We start from the raw sequence: 22,692 nt of genomic DNA on the forward strand, positions 1-22,692 counted from the left end.
TGTCTTTCGGGCAAGCTTTATTTAAATCAGTGAAATCTATGCAAATCCTTGTCCCTTTGTTCTTTTTTGGTACCACCACCATATTATCTATCCATTCCGCATATTTTGCTGGTCTTATAATTCGTGCATCCAACATCTTTTGCAACTCTAGCTTCTATTTGAGGATGATAATCAGTTGCAATCTTCCTTATCCAATTTATGGCATGCTAAAGACGGATCTATACCTGGCATTTCCTCTATACTCCATGCGAAGATATCATTATACTCTCGCAAGATATTTATCGTTCTTTCTTCTTCTTCTTCGTCCATTTTGGTTCCTATTTTTAATATTTTTGGTTCTTCTTCGGATCCAACATTTATTTCCTTTGTTGGTTCTACAGCAGTGAAATTCGCTTGTGGTTCTCCCATTGGTGTTGGTTCTTTAATCTCTTTAATCAGTTCTCCTTCCTTCGCTAGTGCTTCACCTGGTATTCCTTTTCCTTCTTTCGCTCTGACAATGTATATCTGAAATTATTTTTCCTTTTTTAGCTTTTTGGCTTGTCTCCAGCGATCTTTTCGCTTCTTTGCTCGTCCTTCATAATTTATTACATCTATTTGATTGCAAATCTTCGCACTCGTAATATCTCCTTTAATTTCGCCTATTCCACTTGGACCTGGGAATCTGATGCATTGATGTAGTGTTGACGCTACAGCTTTTATCGCGTGCACCCATAGTCTTCCCAACAACATGTTGTATGGTGACTCTATATCAATTACACATAGTGTTACTTTCGTTTCTATTTCTCCTAGTAATATTCGCACAACAAATCTCTCCTTTTGGCTTTGTAATTGTTTTATTAAATCCATGTATATTATAAGTTGGAGGTGTCATCTTTGCATCTTCGTATCCCATTGCTTTGAATGTCTGATAAAATAAGACATCGACTGCACTTCCTGTATCTATCAACGTTCTATGAACCACCCATTCCTCTGATTTCTTCCCCACTGCACCGTGTTCTCTTCGCGCAGCTGTGACTGTAATTACCAATGGATCTGTTCGCTTTAAATTTTCTTCCGGGATCTCATCTGCTGCAAACGTAATCTCCACTTTCTCCCATTCTTTTAATGGAGATTCTTTTTCCATAATTCCACTTATGAATTCTTCATGTTATTCCTTCTTGAAAATCTGCATCGGAGATTGTTGTTTTAGTTATAGAATTACATTGTATATTTCTACCTCATCTTCTCGTTACAATTCTTGCTTTCTCCATAGATTCTTTATTGTTCTGTATTTTCTCCAAAATTTCCAGATCTATCTTTTCAAGATTCGGTAGACTCATCAACAGGATTTATCACCCAAAGCTGTTTCTGGGGCCAAAAATGTAGTTGCAGGAAATCCTACAACCACATCCCTATCTATTTAGACAAGATTTTAAGTAATCATAATGGAATTATTTTATTATTTATCAAACTCTATAATTGGTTACAAGATAAGACAATGACTTTACTTGCTCTCCAAATAAACTTTCTCTCTCCTAGTTTCTTGTCTAACACACACTAAAAGATCTCTCTCTATGTGATAACCTTTTCCCTTTATATAGGATCCTTCATAGTGGATGACAGCTAAGAGATCCACTATTTTCGGAATCTCTGTGCGTTAATTCGCTCATGTACATTCACTCATTGTCGGACAGCTTGTACTTCGCATAGATCATCACACTTTATACTTCGCATAAATCATCACACTTTACTCGTGACTTTGCTGACATCATCAAATACGTCATCTCAACTTTTCTATGTGCGATAGTCCTCGCTTATGTTAGATAATCTTCACTTCGCATACTTATTTATTGTGGGATATTCCACTCCTACAATATCCGAGTTGCTCATCCAGAACGTACATCATTTTCTGTAACGATTCGTGTAAAGGGTGACAGAGTTGTTGTTTCTATAAATGGTACCTCACAGACTCTTTTGGTACCTGGTATTCTAGATGAGCTTGAAAATCACCAACTTAAAATTGTTCGTTCTACTCATTGTCGTGGTGGAACGGAAGTCATACATCATATAGAAAACAGGGTTTGTTTCTTAAGTTTATTATTATTATTATTATTATTTTGTTGAAGCATTAAGTTTATTATTTTTATAAATGGAACCTCACAGACTCTTTTTTTTTTAATCTAGTGTCGTTTTCTAATTGTTTTTTTTTTATGGCAGATTTGTTATGGATTCGATAAATCTCCCACAAAGTTACAGGAATTAGCAGAAAAACTTCAAAAATTGATGATGGATGAAGAATAATTCACTTGAGATATGATTCTCAGAAATTTATTAGTCTTATTAAATGCCTAAAAAAAATTTCCAGAAAGAGCCGTTCCAATTCTCTAGCATTATAACGTGGGCTACAAAATGCAGCACGAATCACGATGGGAGAAGAATTAGGAACCTTATCAACTTTCTTTTTCTCGGATTAGTTCAACGAAAATGTTTCATGGTCTAAGCAAATTGTTGTTGTGGTTAGAAATTGTTAAAAATGATCACCACGCAAGCTGCATACATGTATCGTAAGTCATTTGAAGAACCCAAAGTGTAATCATGAACAAATTATAGAAGGAAAAGATCGTTAGCTAACATGAGGTTTCATATGTGCAAGCGATTTGGAAGACTTACAATCGTAAAAATGTCTTAAATAAACATATTTGTATCAATTTTAGGAGATTCATTTATAATTAAATAAACTTCCCATTAAATCATTCTATTCTTAGATAATTTCCAAATTACACGGCATTGTCCCTTCATGAATCTAATTCGCAATATTCTGTAGCGAATGAGAGTGAGCGATCATTAAGGTTATATAAAATACGTTTATTAGCTTGTTGAAATGCTCCTAAAGTAAACGCTGGAGCACTAGTTGTGCTCCCTTTGACAACGGCAAAACAAACAACTTCAAACGATAGCATCGCGAAATTAGCTTTATAATCTTGAATTACATAATCAGCCTGCTGAAAATGTAGTGTAATAGAAGGATAGTTATTAATATCAAATCTTCCACGTAAACGAAAACAAACATCAAATCTACCGTCTGAACCAATATATTCAACTCCAAGCCCGTTAAAATATGCCTTCACCAAATCTGCAACTCTATGGAAATGATCTTTATACAATATGGACATTGCAGTACCAGAATCTATGATAGTACCACCTTCTCTTTTATCGTTAACCTTGAAAGTACCTTTAGGAAATCCTACTCTTTTGTTACCTACACTAATATCTTCTAGATTTAAGTAATAGAGGGTCGTCGGAAACGGAGTCACTATAATGGGAGTTATATATACTTTTTGAAATGCACCTCCAATTTTTGCATCTGCACCAAACCTTAAATATGTATTCGATCCCTCAAGTTTCCAGTTAATAGCCTCAAAGCAGTAGGAAAATTTACCTTTTCCGGAAGCACCTAACTGATTTATAAAAGACCATTCTCCGGATCCTAAACCAAGTATTCCTGCAATAAGATCACGTTTTCCACGTAAATGATTCCTTCCTAGAAAACCTTCGAAATTCTCTTGGTGAAAACCACAACCTATGTGTAATTCAATATTTTCAAGGCCACCAGTATCAGAGCCAAGAGCGAATTTTTCCGTAGCAATAATACCAGATGTAACTGATCCAGACGCATAGCGCACTGAATAAGTGCATTGGCCATCAGCATTGCACTTATCTCCCATGCAAATTGGATGTGTATTACAAGGAATAGGATGATATGTAGTTGATAAATTCCAAGGATAAAGTGGCATATCTTGAGTGAAAGTTTTTGTGGAACCTTCACATTGAAGCCATGTTCGTTCACTACCTGTATCAATTATCAAATAATAGTCCATGAATGGTATCGGTCTACCACGAAACGTACCTAAACCAACCTTTGCAACGTATAACCCCGAGTGTTCGTAAACTAAAGGAATACGTACATCATCCGGATTCATGGATTGCTTTGAATTACTTTGGAGTAATCTTTGTGACTCGATGTAAACTGATCGAGCTTTGGATTGTTCGGCGAGTCTTTGAAGCTTTTCGACCCGTGTTAAATGGTCACCTGTATATAAAGGCGACTCTTTGGAGTTTATGTGAATCATCTTCATACTAAACCCTGTATTTGGATTCACCGCGATGACTGATTTTGATAGACATAAAGCATGAATAATTGTTAGAAGAAAAATGAAAAAAAAAAACCACATTTTTAACCAAATAGATATTTTTTATAGACACAACTATGTGTAATTTTGAACTTCAATTTATAGTAATAATGGACCAAGATAAAATCTTATAGAAGTTAAAGAAATATTTTCATATTAATGGAAATGATTTTTAATTAATGCGTATTAAGGAATATATCAGTCAGATCTTTATATATCGAAATTTATTAAGAAAGCATTTATATCTTTAGATATCAAAATTTAATACGAGTTGGATTTGGATATTCATATATGGCTTTAATTTTTGAGTTGTCAACTGCAATTGATGTATCCTGAAAAGTGACTATGTTGGAGATAAAAGTACAGTTTTTAAGATTCACATAGAGTGAATTATCAGCAAGACCTTGAAATACTTGTGAGAGATGAAAGAGATGTTCTTCTTCAATGCGATTGTAAATCAAAATATCATCGAAATAAACAAAGATGAATTTATCAAGGAAAGGTTGTAGTACCTGATTTATTAACCACATGAAAGTACTAGGTGCATTGGACAATCCAAATGGCATCACAAGCCATTCATATAAGCCTTCACTGTCTTAAAAGGGTTTTGAATGATCTATAAAACGAGATCCATCGTCAGGTTTTTTTCCAAAAAAAATGTCTAGCGTTTATGAGTAAACACAACCATATAAATGTCTAGCGTGTTTATGCGAGAGACAACACATAATTGTTGATCATTTGAACTTTTCTTTCTTTCCAATTAGTGACAAAAAAAAACAGAATTCCAGTGTTCGGGAATTGGTCTAATTCTTAGAACCGTTGCAGGTGAATACAACGGAGTAAGATGCTGTCTTGGAAGTCTTTAAATGTGGAAAAAGTCGAAGGGAAAACAGAAAATGGGCTATATAGCCAAAATTGCACATTTTCTGGGCCATATGGACAGTTAGGATTCATCCTGGGTCAAATGGACAGAGGAATCTTTAAAATGAGGAGTTTACATTACTACCCTTTTGAAACCGTCAAAGGGATATCTTCTTCTCGTCTTCTCCGTTTCCTGAAACATAACCAGATCTAAAAAAGCCAGAGAAAGCTCTCGTTTTCCATCACTTATGCACCTGATCTTTCTCGTTTTCCATCAGCTCCATTACCAAACAAACAAGTATCATCGTCTTCGTCTTCTTTCTACACCGTCTCCAATATCAAAACCAGTAACATCATCATGCACCTCTACCATCTCCATATCCTCCACAAATCACCAACACAACCATCGACATCATCAAATTTATCCAACAACACCATCATAGATACAAGCAACACCACCATCAAAATGGGTTTTCGTAATTTGATTAAATTTATCAAATTAGGGTTTTATGTTAATTCGATTTCAGAAGATAAGAAATTGGTACTCTGCAATTTCCCAAATTAGGGTGTTACTCTGTTTTTTGTGGAGATTGCAGAGTACTCTGTTTTTTTCCAATTGGTAAGGATGAAGACTATGCTCAAATTGGTAAGTTTCTTGACCTTAATTGTGTTTTGATTTCAAATTCGTTCATCTTAATTAGATGAAACTAGTTTTATCTTGTGCTATATTTAGTTGAACATACATGGCGAAAATGAGTTTCATCCTATACTAAATTGGGTTGAATTTGGTTTCACCATTTTAAACTACCATGCAACTGGTTTTCATCCTATACTAAATTGGGTTGAATTTGCTTTCACCCATTTTAAACTAGGATGAAACCAGTTTCATCTATAGGTAGGATGAATCTATGTTTTTTTAATTAGGTATCACTCATTGTAAACAAGGATGAAAATGGGTTTCATCCTATACTAAATTGGGTTGAATTTGGTTTCACCCATTTTTAAACTACCATACAACTGGTTTTCATTCTATATTAAGTTGGTTTGAATTTGCTTTCACCCATTTTAAACTAAGATGAAACCGGTTTCATCTATAGGTAGGATGAATCTATGATTTTTGAATTAGGTATCACTCATTGTAAACAAGTTTCATCCTTTACTAAACTGGGTTTCATTCTAATGATTAGGATGAAACTGAATTTGGTACCATCCACATTCACACTAGGATGAAACTGGTTTCATCCCGTTTTAAATTGAGTTAAATTGAAATTTGTTTCCTTACAAGCTTAAAATAGGAGGAAACCAATTTCATCCTTTCTTAGATTGAATAAAATTTTGTTTTCATCCATGTTTGAACTTGGATGAAACCAGTTTCATCTAATTCAACAGTGGATTGAATTTGGTTCCACCCATGTTTAATCTTAGATGAAACTGGTTTCATCCAGTTTTAGATTGGGTTGAGTTAGGTTTCCCCCATGTTGAAACCAGGATGAAAATTGATTTCATCCTGTGTTTAGATTGGGTTGAGCTGGTTTCATCATGTTCAAACTGGTTTATGTATGTTTATATTGCTCATTGTTGTTATGGGGCACTATCTGTTGAGTGTTTGAGCTCATGTAATGGTAAACTGGCCCTTTTATCCATTACTAGGGTTCTTGTTTGCTGGGTTGTTTGTTTGTTGAGATATATGGCTACTTACTGTCATTTTTTGAACTACTGTTATCCTCAACTTGTTTTTGTTTTATGGTTTTGAACTACTGTTATCCTTATTATCTTGCGGAATCCACCTGCGATCCCATCAACCTGTACCCATTTGAAAATCTCAGGCCAACATACTTCTACGCAGCTCATACTTCATTCTCTATTGCTCCATTATATTACGTTTCAGCTCAACCTGCACCTGCATGCCTATGCCTGCTATTTCAGCTCCATCTCAAATGCATCTCATTCTCTGCTCATACATCTACCAGCACCTCATTTGAGCCTCATTCTAGCTTCCCAGCATCAACTAGTAGCACTATCTCTTCAAAGACATTGAACTCATGGCATCAGTTCCAATTACAGCAACTGCAACTCAAACTCACTGCACACCAACTTGCCTTACCATTCTCCAGTTCGTTCAATTCCTAAACATACATCTGATAGTTGCAGGTTCGGCACAACCCAGGCCATTGGATTCAATCCTTGGCAGTTATCCATACAGGTAACTGAACTGCAATATAGAGCTCCACCATTTCAGCGACTGCAATCAAGCAGCAACATCTCATTACGGAAGCAACAGCGTCACATCACCAACTGAAGCTGCACATTACAGCATCTCTGCAAGCGAACTCCAGATCTTGCACTTCCACCTCTAACCCGCGGAACCAATTCTGCTTTATGAGACTACTCTGTTTTACGATAACCATTGCTTCATGATTACTATGTTCTATGAGATTACCAGTTTTATGAGATTGCCCTGTTTTATGTTACTCTGTTTTATATTGCTAAGATCACTCTGTTTTTGCTGAGATTACGCTGTTTTATGTAACTTCATATTTTCTTTTTTGCAGAGATCGAGTTCAATTAGAAGTTGGTGTTGTTGTTATTCATGAAGCAATGGTTATCGTGGAAGTAGGTGGACTGGTGATGACATCATTTGGACTCGATTGTCAACTGAAATGGTTGTAATTATGCGTACGTAGAAGCTCTGAGTAGGTTGTGTTGTGGTAGTTGTTGTGTAAAATCATAAAGCTCTGAGTAGGATCTGTTGTGTAGAATTTTTTTTTAATTACCCTGAAACAGAGTACTCTATTTAATATATTAACTCATGAAACAGAGTACTCTGTTTTTTTCTGAAATTGCAGAGTACTCTGTTCTTTTTTCCAACCTTTACTAACCCAACGCAGTAAAGATTTGTAGAAGATAAGGACATATTTGTCTCCTCAGGTTAATAAATAAAAAATATTCTGGGTCAAATATCCATTTTAGCTAAATGAACAGTATTTTTCTGTTTTTTGGCTATATAAACATTATCTAAAGCTAACAATCTATTTCACCCAGGAATTTTCTGTTTTGGTCTTTTTGACCAATTTTGTGAAGGGAAAATAGCGCTGGATGAGGTGAGAAAGTCAATCAGGAAAGGGACCAAACATTTACATCTAGAGGGAGACATCATCAATGTCCTCAATGGAGTAAATGGCAGTCTACATTCTGTCAAATGGACAACAAGTAGTTCTTTTATAACTTACGTATTTTCTTAACTTAAGAGAGAGAGTTGGAAATGTTCTTTTGTTTCTAGACCAGGAAATGCTAGATTTAAGATTAAGCTAAAAACTTCATTAGCTGAGAAAGAAAAAATGGCATCTCAACTGGCCCCTTCAATTGGCAGGTCCAATTGAAGCAGGTGTAAACAATTAATATCATTAGTTCTAACAGAATGTTTTTATTACTTTTTAAAAAGGAAAATAAGAAAAAGAAAAAAAAAAAACTTTCGTATTTTCAGCTTAGTACAACAGAAAATATACTGCCACGAGATTTCTCTATACTAACTGCCACAAAGAATATACTACTAAAAGATTACATTATACTAACTGCCGATCCTTAGCAGTAAAAGCTAGTAATTTGAGGATGGGGAGAAAAAGAAATTTGTTGCTCTAAAAGCTATTCAAAAATGGGTACCACAAAAGATCAGTAAAGCAACGAGTGCGATGACAACAAGAGATAACATCTTAATGAGGTATGAAACAATTGTTGAAAGTTTCAAAGAAGTTGTTAAATTTCTAGTGTGCATGCATGAACTTATGTTTTCGATTCCCTGTTGTGAGCAAGATCTTGTTCACCTCAACACAACTTGATTGTGTCGAAAATGCATCCTCCCCAAGAAGTCCTAGTAAATGGTATGAGGAAAGCAAAAGAATCAGGGCGCACGTATTATGTTGGATCAAAAAAAATTGTATATGAGGTAGATTATAGAACTACTGAAATCTGTATGCAAGGACAGTACACGTACTGGCGCAACTTTTATAGTTTCGGAGCTGCAGTACACATACCAGTGTGCATACCGACGATCTATAGTTCGGCAACGACCTTTTGATGAGATTTTAGATAGTGGTAAGAAAGGTTGTCGTTCACCCCGACTTTGTTGGATTGATTTTAAGTTTTAATAAAATAAAAATACTACAAATAAGAAAATATATATACAAATTTTGACACAGGATGAACAGAGACCGGGACTCGCGATTCAACTGCTTTTTATGTTCATGGGGTTTATAAATTAATCCTAAACATTTATAGCTCAAGACAAATGAAACAATAACTCTATTCTTTGCCAAAGTAGATTTCGTAGAACATCAATTGTAAATTACAAGCATAGTGTATCTAAAGCACCTAAGACTAAGCATACACTATCTAACAAGATAACAACTGATTAATAGAAATCATAAATCATTTAAAATCGGTGCAAAAAGTAAATAAGGAATTAATTAAATTACCCCAAGGATGAAATACAACTTCCTCCGTTGTCCCAGTGATAGGGTTTAGCTCATCATGTTGGAAACACACTCAAAGGAATTTTTCATTGCTCAAAAAGTGTTTACACTGGTGAAAATGAGGAAAAATAATTAAAACCGGATTTGTAACAGTTATTTCTGTTACAAACCTAATTTTTACAGAGAACTATATGAAGAAGGTGTCGCTGTCGCTGTAGCATATAAGACTGTCTCGCCACTGTCGCATTCACTGTAACATAAACGACTGCTCTCCGTGGGAATTATGTTCTTCGTCTTCTAGGGTTTCTGCAGCAGCAGAAACAACTCTGCAACTCGATCGAACTCCTCTATTTTCTTCCCCTAACTCTCCATAACCTTGGTAAGACTCCCACAACATCTTTATATGCCCACAGCTCCTTAAAATATCTCGAGTTAATGCCAAATTCTTTTCTTTACTCCCTCTGCATATTACCGATATTTTTTTCCCTGTTTAACTCATCTACGCGTATTCTTATGTAATAATTCACACCAACACGATGAATGCTTGTACTAGATTGAGTCCCACTCGTGTTTCCTCGTGTATTCTTCCCAAACATAACGGAAAAACTTAGAAAATCTATATCGAAAATATTTTTTTCCTGTTTAGTTCATTACACATCTGCAGCATTCAACCACCATCCAAATAAGTTGAAGGCTTACCAAATATTTATCCCAACACAGGCCAACTTCATAAATACTCGGGAAAGGGTAGAATATCTCAAAATTAACTCACTTCGGACACGTACCCTGTTTTCTTCTTACGGTGAATATAACCTTCCATTTTCGAATCAAAGTCCACTAGAAAGCCTGTTTACCATCAACAGGCCCAAACGAAACTAAATCCACGAGAAAACTGCATGAAATTATGTCCAGAAATCATCCCAGTCAAATATGCAGGTGACCGGAATTTTCAAACTAATTTCCCGCCAATTTCAGACTTCAAACGTGGAAGATGGAGTGCCCTTATCCTGTATGGGATGCAAATAGCATATGGCGCTCTGGGTTCCAATATTAACGAAGGTTCCCCTTAGTAATTGAGTGCCCCTTATCCAAAACTGGGGTCCGGTTAGCAAATCTCCTCCGGGTTGCCCCGAGCAACTTTTCGAGCCGATTTTTCCTACAATATTTATTTCCAAAAAATACCTACAAACACACAAAACAGCATAATAAGGACGAAAACGAGTACTAACAATACGAAACATTGAAGACAAATTAGACATATAAATGCGTCTATCAACTTTGGTACACATAATCATACGGATACAAAAAAGTTATGTTGACTCGTGATCAGGAAGGTACATGCACCAATACACATACCGACCCTGCCAAACATTAGTAGATGCATTCAGTCTATAAACGTGAGTAAACTTCATGTTTGATGCATTGATCTATAAATTATTATATATATATATATATATATATATATATATTTGAAGTTAAAAACCCAATGTTTCCGGAGACAAAAATTTTGTATCTCTATCTTGTTGAGGCTAAGCTACAAAGAGAAGATCATATACATGTTCAAGAGGTTATCAACCTTTTGTGCAAATATTTTATGACAACAAAATCCGTACTAAGTGTCATATTTGTCTTATATATATGCACATATAAAAGAGTCAAAATAAGTTATAAACTACTCAAGGTGTACCACATCACAAATAAGTCCAAATTGTTGTAGAGTTCTCCCAGCCTATCTGACTTCTTAGAAGATGATGCAGTTTTTACAAGTGGTAAGAAAGATTCGTTGCTCGAACTCTTTTTAATGACTTGGTTTTTGATTATTAAAATAAAATACTAAGACAAACTAATTAAAATTTATTTTTTGTTTATCAATGAGAGATGATTATAGGGTTTTGGATTCCACTACTTCCGATATTTGTAACTCAATAGCAATTTCTTTGACAAAATACCCCTAGTTTACTCAAAAAAAATTCGAACTCAATCTCATGCTCTGGAAGATATAACGTTACAAGATCTTTTTTTTTTATGACTCTTGTCGCTATTCTAAGGCCTAATTTTCCTTCGCTTTTAAAAGATCGGTAGAAACTACCCAAAACAATTGTTATGAAGTATGTAAAGAAGAGAAAAAATTTAAGAATTTAAAAGCACAATATTGGAGTATTTATGTTAAAGAAAATAATTACGCATGAAAAATAGCTTCTTCCAAAACCCTAGAAAAGAAATTTAGCTACTCATGAATCTAAAAGTGGAGAAAACTAGATTAATCATTGTATTAAAAATAATAAAAATCTGCTTACAATGATTTCCAGTCGCCGAAGGTATTTCGCGACTGGCTCAACAGTTCAGCTACTAAATAGCACAGTGGCTGAAGATCTCTCTCTATTGAATTATAAACGATATATATCTTTCGTGCTTCTATTGCGACTATTCTGCGACTGCTTCTGCGATTGTCTTGAGCGTACCTTGTTCTTCGTATTCTTGAGTTGCAACAGCAGAAAACTTTGTCTGCAACTCGTAATTTCTCGATTCTTAGCTCTCTATGCTATCCCAGAATCTCTATATTTCTTCTCTAGGATCCGACCATCTCTTTTATACTCAACAGGGCCTTCGAATCTCTCGCAATAACTCCCATTTATCTCCTTTCCTTTTTAATGTTTTTCTTCTTCTTCACGGCCAAGTTACGAGATTATTCTCTTCTAAGCTTCCTTGCTTGTTTCATTTGTTTCCAAACTTAACAAAACTCTTCTTTTATTAACAGTTACAAATCATATGAGGATATCATTCCCTATTTTTCACAGAACACAATCTTCCCGTAACTTCTTTACTTCCCTGTTGTACCGAGACAAATATGGAAACTTCCTTCTTTTATCTCTTGCAGCAGTACACGCTTTTATTGGTATCCCGAGTCCTTCAAATACTTGCAATGCACGAATCGGTATCGCTGCAGCACATGCAACTTCCCCTATTAATCTGAAAGCTTCCCGAGATAATAGACCTATGTTTTCTTCCAAGCAATCATGTAGCCCAACTATGTTGAATCCAATCACCTTACCAAGCCTATTTCGACTAAACATGCCCATCCAAGAAGTTTAAGCGATCGAGTCTCCATGTAACCTCTCCAAAATCCGAGCCCTAAATCTGTTTCATCAAAACCCATTTTCCCTTCAAATTTTTATTTTGAAATTATGGAAGATGACTGCCCCTTATCCAGTCCCAGGGTTCCTTTAGCATTTAGGGTGTGAATATAAATTTGTAGGGTGGGATGTGAATGGAAAAAACTCCTCCGTGCGTCTTCGGATGCCTTTAGTACTTTTCTCCGGAGGTTCAAACACCACTTTTCGAATTCTTCCACCAGCAGCCGTCTCTTACCTCTCAAATCCACTTCTTTTCTTCAATTGCTCTTCATTACTAAAGTTGCCACGCTTTTCAGACATAACTTGCATCACTAAAGCCGACATGCTTTTCAGATAAAGGTGAAGAAATAAAAGTAAATAATGAGAAATAATTCGCCTCCAACAGCAGTTGCACATGAAATGACACTTTATCTCTTTTAGGGGACGTTTCTTCTTCTTTTGCTCCAAAGTACATAAAACTCAGAATTCAACATAAGATACATAATTTACAATAAAACTTACTAAAGAAAGTATAAACAATAGATAAATATCAAGGTGTTTTAGATATCTATCAGAAGAGACGAGAACAGGATTCATGGGAATTTCTGCATAACAAGCTAAGAAGGATATGCAATGGCTATTCCATCTAATCATAATGTTGATAATTATAAACTTAGGTTCTGGGTAGAACTCTCAAGACATGATAATCATATTTATTACAGTACATCATTCGCCATTACCTAAGAGATAATGGATCGTAGGTAAAACACTTATAATAGACAATACAGCTAATGACCTATATACCTCGTGGCATTGGTTGTTTACCTAACTTGATTTGGGTTGAAATTATTAAGTATACAGGTTTGAAGAAATAATCAACGTCAATGATATTTGGTATCATGAGATAATTCTGATATTTAGTAACACAATCTCATAAAAAACTTTTTGTGATTGGCTCTTATCTCACATCTCCTTGTGGGGTTTCTGAAATCCGATATAAACCCTTCTCCTTTGGAGTAAGGTCGCTCGTGTTATTGTTTTTTGGATGACATCAAATGGGGGAGAGTTCTTTTTGAACTTGTACTTAATTGATATATCTTTTTGGGGAGAATGGATGTGAAATATGTAGGGTTGCTTTTATCTTAATATCTCCTAAATGAAGACACTAAGTATTATATCATCTAATTTAAAGTTGATATGTGTTTCTTTAGTCTTGAGTTATCTTTTTTTAGAATTCATTACGATCCCATAGTTTTCGTACCTTTGCCAATTATTATTGACAAAACGGGGGAGAATTATTTAGTAGTTTCGTACTACATACATATGGTTTACGAATCATTATGTAAGGGGGAGTAAATATTGACTAAGGGGGAGAATATCACCAAAGTTTTGCTTCAAAGTTGTGGTACAATTAAACTTTGAGGAAGGTAACAATACTATGCTACAGATCTTCAATAAGTAAAGAATGAACACATATATAGTCGAAGACGTCGAAGATGCAAGAAATCAAGAAGCATATTGGAATTACAGCATATGTAAAATGGTTTACATATTGAAATTAGAGCATATGTAAAATGGTTTCCATACTAATTGACAAAGAGGAGACTGTTAGAGGTTTGCTCGGTTGAACCCACTAGCGTTGGTATGTCAAGTTAGTTGTCCAATTTAGTTTCCAAAACGCATTCTTGATTTAGCATAATAAAGTTAGTTTCAGAATAGATTTGGTTTAAGAAGTAGAGTATGAAATCGAAGATATCCTTGAAGAATTGAGATTGGAGACTACAAGAAAACATCCATGAAGAACAACATTAACAGTTAGTAAAAAATACTTGATTCTCTTTTTTACTCTACCTGAAAAAACGGGGGTCTAACAACACCACCCAATATTTCGCTTAGCAATCTGTATGGACTAACTCCGAAATACTTTGCTAGAGAATCAACTAGACAGTCAGACTCAATCTAGATAAAAAGTATCTTAAGGAGTTATTATCTCAATCTCTCGATTTGATTTCAACTCAAGCTAAAATCAATAGCGAGTCTTTATCAAAGAGAGATAACTTGGACGGTACCAAAGACCAATGTCCAAGGATCAATCAACTACAATCAACAACCAAAAGTTGGATTAGAGAAGTTTATGATCACGAACGCAAAACCTGTATTATTTTTATTATATAAAATATAATTCGGAAAAGAAATAACACAGACACCAGAATTTTTGTTAACGAGGAAACCGCAAATGCAGAAAAACCCCGGGACCTAGTCCAGATTGAATACACACTGTATTAAGCCGCTACAGACACTAGCCTACTCCAAGCTAACTTCGGACTGATCTATAGTTGAACCCCTACCAATCTCCCGCTGATACAAGGTAGAATTGTACTCATATGCCTCTGATCCCAGCAGGATACTACGTACTTGATTCCCTTTGTTGATCTCACCCACAACAAAGAGTTGCTGCAACCCAAAATCACAGACTTGATAATAAAAAAATCTGTCTCACACAGAAAAGTCTATCAAAAGGATAAATCTGTCTCCCACAAATAAACCCTAGGTTTTGTTACGTCTTTAGATATAAAATCAAGGTAAAAGGAACCAATTGATAATCCAGACTTATATTCCCAAAGAACAGCCTAGATTAATAATCACCATCTGTACAATCCTTCCTGACTACACAAGCGGATTGTCGAGGAATCACAAACAGTGAGACGAAGATGTTTGTGACTTCTTTATCTTTCCTATTGGAGAACTCTCACGATATCAAGACAATCAATTGATTTTACTCGTACGATAGAAGATGCAAGATCAAATCACACAACTACGATAAAAGTAGTATCAGTCTGGCTTCACAATCGCAATGACGTCTTTAAGTCGCTAACTCGATTTTAGAGAAGAAACTCAAGAGTTAACGGAGATCAACTCTATCGAGAGCACTAGTAGCACACAGACGTGTGGGGATTAGGTTTTCTCAATGCTAGATGTCTCCTTTATATAGCCTTCAAATCAGGGTTTTGCCTTAGGTACAAAGCAAACTCTATTCACCGTTAGATGAAAACCTGATTTAGATTCAAGCCAATATCTCTCAACCGTTAGATCGAAAGACATAGCTTGTCACACACACTTGGGTACAAGTTTACTGGGTTTGAGAAAACCATGCCCAAACGAGTACACGGATGTTGGTTCAACATGATAACCCAAAAGGTCAACCATATGAGCATCTCATATTAATCATGTTCTTCTTCACCATAACTAGTTCAATCGACTCAAATGAACTAGTTAAGAATTGTTCAATTGCTATGAGATCTTATGTAACTACACAAGACACAATTGAAACAAAGATGATTCGATTCGATTAGAATCGACTCATGAACATTATAGCCACGGTTTGTATAAAGAATTCCTTAATAATTAATGTTTCATGTTCAGAGCACATCTTTAGATCATAACCTCTTAAGCTCACAAACAAGTTCGCGGACTTAAGCTAATCGGTTGAGTTTTCCAAACTCAGCAGAAATTCTCCGGTCGAGAACTTCCGCCAGTTCGCCGATTGAGTTCGCGGACTTAGCACACAAACGAGTATTGGAAATCCCAGCAGAAATTCTCGGTCGAGAACTTCTGTCAGTTCGCGGACTGAGTCTGTGGACTGAGTTCGCGGACTTGGCAAGCCAATTCCACAATCCTACCGATTTCTCTTGATCAACAAAGTTCGAAAACTTCGGTTCAAGGAATACATGGTTATGTAATCTAAAGTCTCATTTCAATCATTGAAACATTCTCAGAGGGCGATATTCAGTCGTGAAGAACAACAGACCTTTCTCGTCAGAGCAATTTCCAAAGTGATTGAAACTTTCATGACTTTCGTCACTAGGTGAAGATAAACCTGATCAAAGCGAAACGCTTTACCAACACATGATTTCGAGTAAAAGATAAGAAATGAATACTCATCTCGAAATATCAAGTGTATATGATCTAGTCTATATAGCATACGAATTTTGTCTCATAAGAAGTATGAGAAGAATAGATATACTTTCGAGTGATAGATAAGTTCAAGTCTTCACATACCTTTTTGTTGATGAAGTTCCACGGTTCCTTGGTGTAGATCTTCGTCATTGTCGTTGAATCTCCATGAAGTCGTTGAGCTCAACTACACTTTTCCTATCCTAGTCCGAGACTTAGCTAATAGGCTAGAAATCAATACTTTATAGTTTTGATCACTAACATTGACAAACATGATTGATATAGCAACGCATGCGAGATTGGCCGAGCTATGCTCTAACAATCTCCCTCTTTGTCAATTTTAGTGACAAAACTATTAATACATATGGAATACAAAAAAGGTAAACTTTAGTGGCTCCTATTCCATAGTCCAATCTTCAACGTTCCTTGAAATCTTCGTCCTTCCAAGTACTCCAATGATCCCAAAGGTTGTAAGTTTAGTATCACCCTTGTTGAAGATCCATATCTATAACAATGAGAGAAATCGAGATTCTCGATCATTATTATACAGTGTCATAGTATTATTATGAACATCAAAGTCCAATTGCATCCCGACTTTAACAATAATACTATGGTGATATGTATCACTCCCCCTTAGTCAATACTCCATCTCGATCATGGAAACCACTCCCCCTTACACAATGATCTGAAAACCATATGTATTTGTAGTGTGACCTACAATATTTCTCCCCGTTTTTGTCAATAAAATTGGCAAAGGTACAAGAACGGGTTCATAATGAAATTTCCACAAGAGACATTTCATGACCAAAAGAAAGACAACATATCATCTTAATTTAGATGAAATCTTATATCCGAAGCTAACAACATTCATCAAGGAGTTTTAAGACGCAAGATAACCCCTATAAAATTCCACATCCGCACTCCCCGCAAGATATTACCATTAAACACAAGTTCAAAAGAACTCTCCCCCATTTGTTGTCATTCCCAAAGGAACAACAAGAGCGACCTTAATTTCGAAAGAAAAGAATGATTTTTATTTGGACACCAAGAACCATGTGAATGATTTTTTATATCCAAAACTCAATCAAAATACTCACAAGTAAACTCATGAATATTCTAATTGGAATACGCAATTAAATCAAAACCACATAAGTGATCAATTTAATTGAAAGTGATCAACATAAGTAAACTCACGGAGCAACAGGCTACGACTAAGTTAATCATAAGGAGGTGACTAACTTAACCGTTCAAGTACTCAATATAAGGAAAACCTTACGGAATACGTGACTACATTAACCAATAAAACATGATAGTGTAGCCGTTCATATACTCAACACAAGAACTTGTGGAATATATGAAAACTCAATAAGATTAATTACAAGAGAACCTGTAATTAATATAATTGGAATACAAACAAATAACTAAACTAATCAGCGAGGTCATAAATTTAATTATTTTGGGATCAACATAAAAGATTATGGAACCCTGACTAAGATTATCATGGAACTTGACCATCTTAACCGCACATGTACTCAACATAAAAAGGAAAAACTTATGGAGTACAAAACTAAATAACCAAGGATGATTAATTTAGTTCATAATGCTCAACATATAGCATCTTACGGAACAACTAACAAACCCAAGGTTAATCGACTTAGTTGTAAGGTGCTCAACATAAGACACACAGTGGAGCCTTCACGGTAAAACATTATAAAATGGATCAATATCGTGGATAACATACAAGGATCTATTCTATCTTTGCATCATTATATGCATAACAACATAATATACTTTATCCTTGTCATACAAAAGATTTAATCCTATTTTCCATCAAAAACATGATTGCATAGGCATAACTTTTGTATATGTCAAAAGTCCATTCGTCCTTTCATCAATACGAATATCGATTCATGAACGACTTTACTTTTGACCGCTATATGGGACCTTCAAGTTCACGGACGCAAACAATACATATCCCATAAAAATATTGCAATATAACAAACCAAGAAAATACTGCAATAATCATCATCCTCCAAATATTTTTAGAATTTAATACCAATAAACCTAAAAAATAACATAAGAAGATGAAAACAAATAATAGCTATGTGTAGGAACAATCATCGCTATTCAAAGAACTATTTATACTTCCAACTTATACAAAACGAAGACATCCTAGGCATCTAAACCTTTTGAAAAACATTTCACTTACTTTGAATATTCTTCTCGTATTCCCTATATTCTTCAAGCTCATCTTCGATTAGGTCAATCCTTGATTCAAGACTATCCATTTTTTCTTCAAGTCTTTTGGAAGAAACTTCAATTTCATTTTTCAGAGCACGAACTTGTTCCATGACGAGATTCATTGTTAAAGAGAGCTTATCAAACTGAGAGACAGTGGGGTTCTCATCAGAAGAAGAAGGGACATGTTTGTCATAGCATATCTCATTATCAGAAGAGTCCAAACGAATCTTCTTTGAAGGAAACATAATCGTCCATACATCACTTTCTTTACTTGAAAGACTAGAGGAGGACATGGTAGAGAAGATCAAATGAGAAGGTATAAGAGGTAGTGTTTAAAAAGAAACCAGGGAGTAGAAATCCCAGAAACACCCTTTTTACCAAACCCTAATAGAAGTTCGTTACCTGAAAATATGGAGCCGTTTATGAAAACGACCTGGTAGAAGCACACAAAGATTATATCAAAGTCCTCTTGTATATCATGACTCTTGTGTAAGAGGAAGAAACGCAAGAACCATTTTTTAACAAGATTACTGAGCACAAGGCCTTCCATCCAAGTTTGGACAGGGATAAATCCTGCAGAGAGAGAAACCACTCAATGTACTAGGTTTCTGCTTACCCATTTGAGTAGGAGAATTACAAAGAACTTTCCTATCCAATGTAATCACAGTTTTAAGAAACTTGACTGTTGATCTTTTTCAATCCTGCACCATTTTTGAAAACGCCTTTTGATGAAGGGAGGACTTCCTTTCTTTTTTCGTCGTACAACGGTTAGCCAGAAGGGACTGTTTTTGATTTGACGTGCTAAGATGATCCTGAGATGAACTCAACTGAACAGAGCGATTTGGTAGAATCTTTTCCGACAAACTCCTGGAGTTCAATACGCGATCAGGAGAGGTTTTCTGACCCACAAAATCATGAGAATGATTTTCAGCAAAAAGACTGAGAGAGCAATCATAGATTTCCTCAGGACATTAATCAAGAGTATTCATCCATGCTTTAGTTATCTCTTTTACCTCAGTTTCAGGATTTTTTGAAGAGACTTGAACACACACAAGACTAGTTTCATTAGTACGGCTCTTCTTGGTATTCTTATCCTTTATACTGACTAACGGAGTTTCCTTTTGAGACTTTCTTTTACTGCGTCTGAGGATTTTCTTAAGTTTTTGTATAAACAGAGACAGCGTAGAAATAAAGCAATTCTCATTTTTCTCTTTCATCAATATTGGATGACAAGACTTATGATCAGGAGAGGTGACACGGTGGCGAATCAATTGATGATCATTTCTTGCCATATATTCGCGATCGAAAATTCTAATTTTTACGACAATTGTGTTTCGCGAAAGAGTATTAAGGTTATTTCCTTCAACGATGGCGTGTCTTTTAGATTTGTATCTAGATGGCAGCGATCGAAGGATTTTCATCACAATTTACTTTTCAGGAATGGTCCTACCCAATGCACATGATGCATTAACAATTTCAGACAGTTTGTGATAAAAATCGTCAAACGAATCTTCTTCTGCCATATAAAGGTCTTCCCATTCGGAATTAAGGTTTTGAAGCCTAGCTTCCTTTTCACTGGGGTTACCTTCGAATACGCTTTCTAAATTATCCCAAGATTCTTTAGACGTAGTGCAAGATGCCACACAATGTCTAAGGTTTGGGGTAATAGCATGCAGAATGGCATTCAACCCGTCGGAGTTTTGCCTTGCAACAACTAACTCGGGAGTATTGTACATACATAAATCTTTTGGTACAACCACATCTCTTTCCATAACAACGGGAGTCGCATATCCATTCACAACACATATCCATGATTGGAAGTCACGCGATTGAAGAAATGTGCGCATAACAACTATCCACCATAGATAGTTTGAGCCATCGAGGACTGGTGGTACGTTAACAGAGATAGTACTTCTATCCATAGAGTCAGATTGCTACAAACACATACTAATGAGGTCTTTAACGTGTTTGCCTGCTCTGATACCAATTGAAAAGGTGGGGGTCTAAAAACACCACCCAATATTTCTTTTAGCAATCTGTATGGACTAACTCCGAAATACTTTGCTACAGAATCAACTAGACAGTCAGACTCAATCTAGATAAAAAGTATCTTAAGGAGTTATTATCTCAATCTCTCGATTTGATTTCTACTCAAGCTAAAATCAATAGCGAGCCTTTATCAAAGAGAGATAACTTGGATGGTACCAAAGACCAATGTCCAAGGATCAATCAACTACAATCAACAACCAAAAGTTGGATTAGAGAAGTTGATGATCACGAACGCACAACCTGTATTATTTCTATTATATAAAATATAATGCGGAAAAGAAATAACACAGACACCAGAAGTTTTGTTAACGAGGAAACCGCAAATGCAGAAAAACCCCGGGACCTATTGAATACACACTGTATTAAGCCCCTACAGACACTAGCCTACTCTAAGCTAATTTCGGACTGATCTATAGTTGAACCCCTACCAATCTACCACTGATACAAGGTACAACTATACTCCTACGCCTCTGATCCCAGCAGGATACTGCGTACTTGATTCCCTTTGCTGATCTCACCCACAACAAAGACTTGCTGCAACCCAAAATCACAGACTTGATAATAAACGAATCTGTCTCACACATAAAAGTCTATCAAAAGGATAAATCTGTCTCCCACAGATAAACCCTAGGTTTTGTTCCGTTTTTATAGTATAAAATCAAGGTAACAGGAACCAATTGACAATCCGTATTTATATTCCCGAAGAACAACCTAGATTAATCAATCACCTCTCTACAATCCTTCCTGAGTTGTCGAGGAATCACAAACAGTGAGACAAAGATGTTTGTGACTTCTTTATCTTGCCTATCGGAGAACTCTCACGATCTCAAGCCAATCAATCGATTGTGCTCGTACGATAGAAGATGCAAGATCAGATCACACAACTACGATAAAAGTAGTATCGGTCTGGCTTCACAATCCCAATGAAGTCATTAAGTCGTTAACTAGAGTTAAGAGAAGAAACTCAAGAGTTAATGGAGATTGACTCTAGCGAGAGCACTAGTAGCACACAGACGTGTGGGGATTAGGTTTGCTCAATGCTAGATGTGTCCTTTATGTAGACTTCAAATCAGGGTTTTTCCTTAGGTACAAAGCAAACTCTATTCACCGTTAGATGAAAACCGGATTTAGATTCAAGCCAATATCTCTCAACTGTTAGATCGAAATACATAGCTTGTCACACACACTTGGGTACACGTTTACTGGGTTTGAGAAAACCATGCCCAAAAGAGTACACGGATGTTGGTTCAACATGATAACCCAAAAGGTCAACCATATGAGCTTATCATATTAATCATGTTCTTCTTCACCATAACTAGTTCAATTTAGTTCAGTTGACTCAAATGAACTATATAAGAGTTGTTCAATTGCTATGAGATCTTATGTAACTACACAAGACACAATTGAAACAAAGATGATTCGATTCGATTAGAATCGACTCATGAACATTATAGCCACGGTTTGCATAAAGCATTCCTTAATAATTAATGTTTCATGTTCAGAGCACATCTTTAGATCATAACCTCTTAAGCTTACAAACAAGTTCGCGGACTTAAGCTAATCGGTTGAGTTTTTCAAACTCAGCAGAAATTCTCGGGTCGAGAACTTCCGCCAGTTTGCGGACTGGGTTCGCGGACTTAGCACAAGTTTTGGAAATCCCAGCAGAAATTCTCGGTCGAGAACTTCCATCAGTTCGCGGACTGAGTCTCCGGACTGGGTTCGCGGACTTGGCAAGCCAATTCCACAATCCTACCGATGTCTCTTGATCAACAAAGTTCGAAAACTTCGGTTCAAGGAATACATGGTTATGTAATCTAAACTCTCATTTCAATCATT

The 22,692-nt window shown here is 35.8% G+C and overlaps 1 protein-coding gene across 1 annotated transcript; it reads right to left on the reverse strand.

The window, feature by feature from the left end:
- Positions 1-2,703: 2,703 nt before the first annotated feature.
- Positions 2,704-5,381, reverse strand: LOC113320113 (aspartic proteinase CDR1-like). Its single transcript, XM_026568053.1, has 2 exons — positions 4,682-5,381; positions 2,704-4,147 (listed from the first exon to the last, which is right to left on the reverse strand). The coding sequence occupies exon 2, from the start codon at positions 4,113-4,115 to the stop codon at positions 2,775-2,777; it is 1,341 nt and encodes a 446-aa protein (XP_026423838.1). The 5' UTR covers positions 4,116-4,147; positions 4,682-5,381; the 3' UTR covers positions 2,704-2,774.
- Between the last annotated feature and the right edge of the window lie 17,311 nt (positions 5,382-22,692).

The sequence above is a fragment of the Papaver somniferum genome, chromosome 11 (assembly GCF_003573695.1).
Source record: "Papaver somniferum cultivar HN1 chromosome 11, ASM357369v1, whole genome shotgun sequence".
Lineage (NCBI taxonomy): Eukaryota > Viridiplantae > Streptophyta > Magnoliopsida > Ranunculales > Papaveraceae > Papaver > Papaver somniferum.

Excerpts from the sequence above, each read along its gene's own strand:
- LOC113320113 (XM_026568053.1), bottom strand. The coding sequence starts at position 4,115 with ATGAAGATGATTCACATAAACTCCAAAGAGTCGCCTTTATATACAGGT.